At 38.3% G+C, this 5,000-nt stretch overlaps 1 protein-coding gene across 1 annotated transcript in view; it reads right to left on the bottom strand.

Annotated features, from left to right (window-relative positions):
- Positions 1 to 5,000, bottom strand: part of LOC122267354 (sorbitol dehydrogenase) — a 9,825-nt gene that overhangs the window by 893 nt on the left and 3,932 nt on the right. Inside the window, exons 3-7 of the mRNA XM_086546181.1 lie at positions 2,685 to 2,849; positions 2,159 to 2,318; positions 1,696 to 1,880; positions 416 to 591; positions 38 to 159 (exon numbers count right to left, since the gene is read on the bottom strand). Coding sequence (XP_086402307.1) covers positions 38 to 159; positions 416 to 591; positions 1,696 to 1,880; positions 2,159 to 2,318; positions 2,685 to 2,849 — 808 coding nt within the window. The remainder of the gene's footprint in view (positions 1 to 37; positions 160 to 415; positions 592 to 1,695; positions 1,881 to 2,158; positions 2,319 to 2,684; positions 2,850 to 5,000) is intronic.

The following is a 5,000-nucleotide window of genomic DNA, read 5'->3' as shown; positions in this document are numbered from 1 at the left end:
CCACTGCAAAATCTCCAAAACACGTTAAAACACGCACCAATTAGCGTAGCGGAAGACGCCTCTGATGTCAACCTCTCGCACAGCAGCATTAACGATTGGGATCTTAATCTCTGCAGGACCCAACCCAACGAGGACCATCACGCCACCGGACTTTGTAGCCTGAGAAGAGAAAGTAAGAATGATTTTGCATTTAAACATCACTTGATTACATAGGCACTTCCATAACCACTTGGTTGACTCATGAAATCTAGTAAGAACAATACTTAAAAGGACCAATGACAAATAAGAAAGAGAAGGCTTACACCCTCACAATATAGAATGATACTCCTTAAATCATATATCCTTACTCATAACCTTTCACAACTAATAACAAAAACCATTCTCCCTCTCCCTCTCTTCTGGACTTGGTACTCACAAAAATACCAAGACGAATGCTCGGCTCAGCTCCACTACACTCAATGGTGATATCGGGCATGCCACCCATCACCTTCTCTACCTCCTTGGCAAGAGCTTCGGCATCTCCTGAACTCACAAGAATGGTGTGGTCTGCCCCCATCTCCTTTGCTGCCTTCAGCCTGTTCTCAACAATGTCTGAAAACAGGAGGCAGTAGGACACTTTAAAAAGATTCCACAAGGCTCGAAATACATTGTGCTGTTTCCTTAAATCAAAACCTTTAGTTAATCAAAAGTGCTCTTCCAGCTCAGTCCTACATTAACTTCAAACTAGTCATTCTTCCTACTTACCATTTTCATAAACCCATTACTGTTTCCATATAGCCTCACTGTCTAATACTTCCTTAAGAAACAAACTTTCCTTCTGAAAAGTACTTTTCACATATCAGTCTCACGGTAAATACCAGACCCACGCAGCCTTATTACCTATTAAAATACCATTAGTCCCTTCTCTTATTCCCTTTACCCAGCCAAAAACTTTACTCATCACCCTCAACAAAATAATACCTCTGGCAAAACTGCAGTCATATGTGTCTCAATTCCCTTTGTGCAATGGTACGATAAACTGCAATCAGCTCTCAGGCCAGTCGCCAATCATATATTTAATAACCTAATTAGCCACAACGCAAGTCTCTTCTCTTTCCTTTAGATATTACACCATGTTAACATCTAAACCAGGTACCTCACCAGAATTTTTAAAATCCCGTCAACTTCCTGACTTATTGTTAATGGCTTCCTTCCCAAGCCTTACGCCAGCATTCTCTGCATACCAGATATGACTGGTATCCCATCTCCTGACCTCTACGTTATCCTCAAAATTTAACAAACCTTCAAAATGCTATGCCCACCTCCTGATCACCGCCTATTCATTCATTGAAATCTATCCATGACGTCCATAGCCAGACACAAAACGTTTGGGAAAGATATGCAAAGAGAGTTTTACTTGGCAAAGAAGAATTGCCAAGCTTGGGAGTTTAGACAATGAAGCTTAGATAGGAAGTAATAGTAATAAATATACTGGATCCTTGGTTTCTTGGTCAATTTCAAAGGCTTGAAATTATTAAAACTAATCATTATTTCTAGCAAAAAATAACAATGAAAAAAAGAGAATAGTTAACCAAGAAATGACCAATGCACTGATTATATACCAATAAAATAAGGAATAACTGGTGAAATTCCAGGTACTTATTACCATCATAACTAATGAACCATACGTAGGAAATTGTGGTACACCACCCATACCTGTAATGCAAACCTTGGTGGCCCCCATTGCCTTCGCCGTGAGCAAGTTGACCAGGCCAATAGGTCCCGCCCCACACACCAATACCGTGGAACCCAGGGTGACGCCCGCACGCCTGCAGGCATGAACGCCGACACTAAGGGGCTCCAAGATGGCGCCTTCCTCAAGGGTTACATGATCTGGAAGCCTGTGACGAGGGTAGGGGAGTCGGGATGGTCAGAGAGGGGAAGGAGTTGGGAGGGGGAAGGGAAGGGGAGAGGGAGAGCAAAAAAAATAAAAACGGAAAGGGACAAATGATAGGGATTGGAAAGGGGTGAAAGAAAAAAAAACATTAGTTAAGTATCAAATTCCCATAAAGAGAGGCTAATTTAAGCCTTTTTTTTTTAGAAAACCTGAACTATTCTTACATTAACCTCATTACATCCAGGTAACCCTTGAACAGAAAAAAAAGAAATACAAAATTACTTGAAGCAAAAATCTGCAGCGTGTTTATAGTAGCGCCGCATCGTCCCATGGTGAGGGGGAGTGGCACAGAAGACAACATCGGGACACAGGTTGTATTTGCCGCCTTTGCAATAGTCACACATGCGACAAGGCACACCGGGCTCAATGGCAACTCGATCGCCTGGGGTTTATAAGAGACATTTTATCATCAGCCTGTGAAATACCTGTCCTTGCTTGGTAACATTGATCTCAAACTTTAATGGCCTTTTCACACATGGAAAACACTTTACCTTTCAGGTTCCAATGACATCAGACGCAGCAATCCAACAATTCAGATTCAAAATGTGACCAAAACTAATATTCCATAATCAAAATTAACTATCGCTCAAAGTGAATAATTGCTATGAAAACACTAAACATGAGGTTTATATGTTACCAACAAAATCATTTTACAAAAAAAAATATAACAAGTACTATATACAATTAGCAGATTTCTTTTATAAACATCTCAATAATAATAAATAACAAAAAAATAAATCAGACATACCTGGCTTCAAGTGTTTCACATCCTTCCCACACTTTGCCACAACACCCGCAGGCTCATGACCCAGAATCATAGGAGCCTTGACAACGAAGTCGCCAATGTGACCTTTGGTCAGGAAAGACACATCCGAGCCACAGATGCCCACCTTAGCCATGCGCAAAAGGACCTCTGAAATGTTAGATAAGGTAAAAAGAGACCGTAATCAGACTATGTTTAATTTTACTGATGTCTTGATTGGAATATAAACCAAACGTATAGCCGGCATTATAGCCAGTAGGGGTTGATTGGTTAGTACACCTGGCATGAGCTGTAGTAGTGAAAATTATGAATGACGGTAAAAGTGATCTTCCTACACCTGCCTCTCTCTCTCTCTTTTTCTTTCTCTTTCTCTCTTTGTCCCTGTCTCTCTCTCTCTGTCTCTCTCTGTCTCTCTCCATATATGTGTATATATATATATATATACATATATATATATATATATATATATATATATATATATATATATATATATGTTTACATATGTGTATATATGTGTGTGTGTGTATATATATATATATATATATATATATATATATATATATATATATATATATATATATATATGTGTGTGTGTGTGTGTGTGTGTGTGTGTGTGTGTGTGTGTGTGTGTATAATATATATATATATATATATATATATATATATATATATATATATATATATATATATATTGTTTATATGTACGAACGCACACGCATGCACACATACATAGGAATGGTACCTGTAAGCAGTTTTTATAAGTGGAATTATAGATATTGACAGATAATTATTGAAGACTGATTACCTGATAAACTAATAAAGTAAATTATTTGATGCTTGATAGATGGATTATATGATAATTATATATCACTTCAGTTCAATTCAATTTTTATTTGTTATATTTTCCAAACTTCAGTGTCTAGATTCCTAGTTCTCATTTCACATTACCTCCCTCCCCCCTCATAACTATCCAAGGATGGATGCATTTGCCAATTACAAAACATCGAAACACTGGTTAAGACGAATTTCAAACATGCCTGAGAAACGGAGAAACGTACCCCCATGCATATGCGACATGCGATCGCGCACGCACACGCACACGTACACGTACACGCACACGTACACGTACACACACGCACACGCACACGCACACGCACACGCACACACACACACACACGTATTACTCATGCACGCTGCTAGATCTATTTACTGTCAGTCGCACTTCAAAGAAAAATATAAATATACTTGGATTAAATAATGTAAAACTGTGGCAGTGTTTTATTATATCGTTTCTTTATCTATTGCACACTTATGGGCTGGCGAGAACTCTTTGGGAACAGTTTCTAAACCGTAATAATGTCGCCGCTTATGCTATAAGAAGATAAATCGATATGTAGATTGATCTTTACAGAGATAAAGCCACTATATGTTTCATAGATATTGAGTAAACCATTTGAAAAGTCTCACTAGTAGGGTATTTCAGCAAGTATTCAACTAGCTAGTTGCCTAGTTAGATCATTCGAAGGCTTTAATAGTTTAATTATGCACCACGAATAGAAACATGTTTTTTGTTATATTACCCTCTTTATTCACTCAACCTGGCATAAACTATGAAATTGTATAAGATGCCATTCCTTAAATTATTATTAGTATGTTGTTGTTTTTCAGTTAAGTAGATCATATTCATCATTAAGATTTTCGCAACGTATCGTTTCTTAGGCCTCGTCCAGACGGGCGAGCTTTGTTCAGCAAACTTTGATCAATATGGCGTCAGAAACGGAAATACCATGTAATGTACCTTCGTGATCCCAAAATTTGCTCGCGGTTTCTTCCTTTCTGACATCACATCGCTCGCCCGTTTGGATGGGACATTACACCTGGCACTCTCTTCCTTCCTCCTCTTTGAGTTACTGCCTTCCCTCCACCGCCTCCCATTACTCTCCCGTGCCCCCCTTTTCACCCAGCCGGAGTTACTTGTATTGAAAAGCATAGTAAGAATGCGCTCCGTCGTATGGAAACATGTGAAAGAGGAATTACTACGTGCTAAACTATCTCGTAATGTATCTTTAATGCATTGTATTATTTAGTAATTATTCTATCTTATCCTCTCACATGTAATAGCTGGGTAGTTACATGAAAATTATGTAATCAGTTTAGATACACATGCCTTACATTTATCTATAAAAATCACTAATCAAATACAGGTAATTAATTAATGATAAAATTCTAGATGTACCAACGACCAATACTGATTAAAATGCGTGTACCTGTTTCGTATGCGTGCACGTGTATATGCGTACA

Source organism: Penaeus japonicus, unplaced genomic scaffold (assembly GCF_977035675.1).
Source record: "Penaeus japonicus unplaced genomic scaffold, GWHDUDI00000001_assembly GWHDUDI00000017, whole genome shotgun sequence".
Classification (NCBI taxonomy): domain Eukaryota; kingdom Metazoa; phylum Arthropoda; class Malacostraca; order Decapoda; family Penaeidae; genus Penaeus; species Penaeus japonicus.
This window is presented reverse-complemented; position numbering and strand designations above follow the sequence as displayed.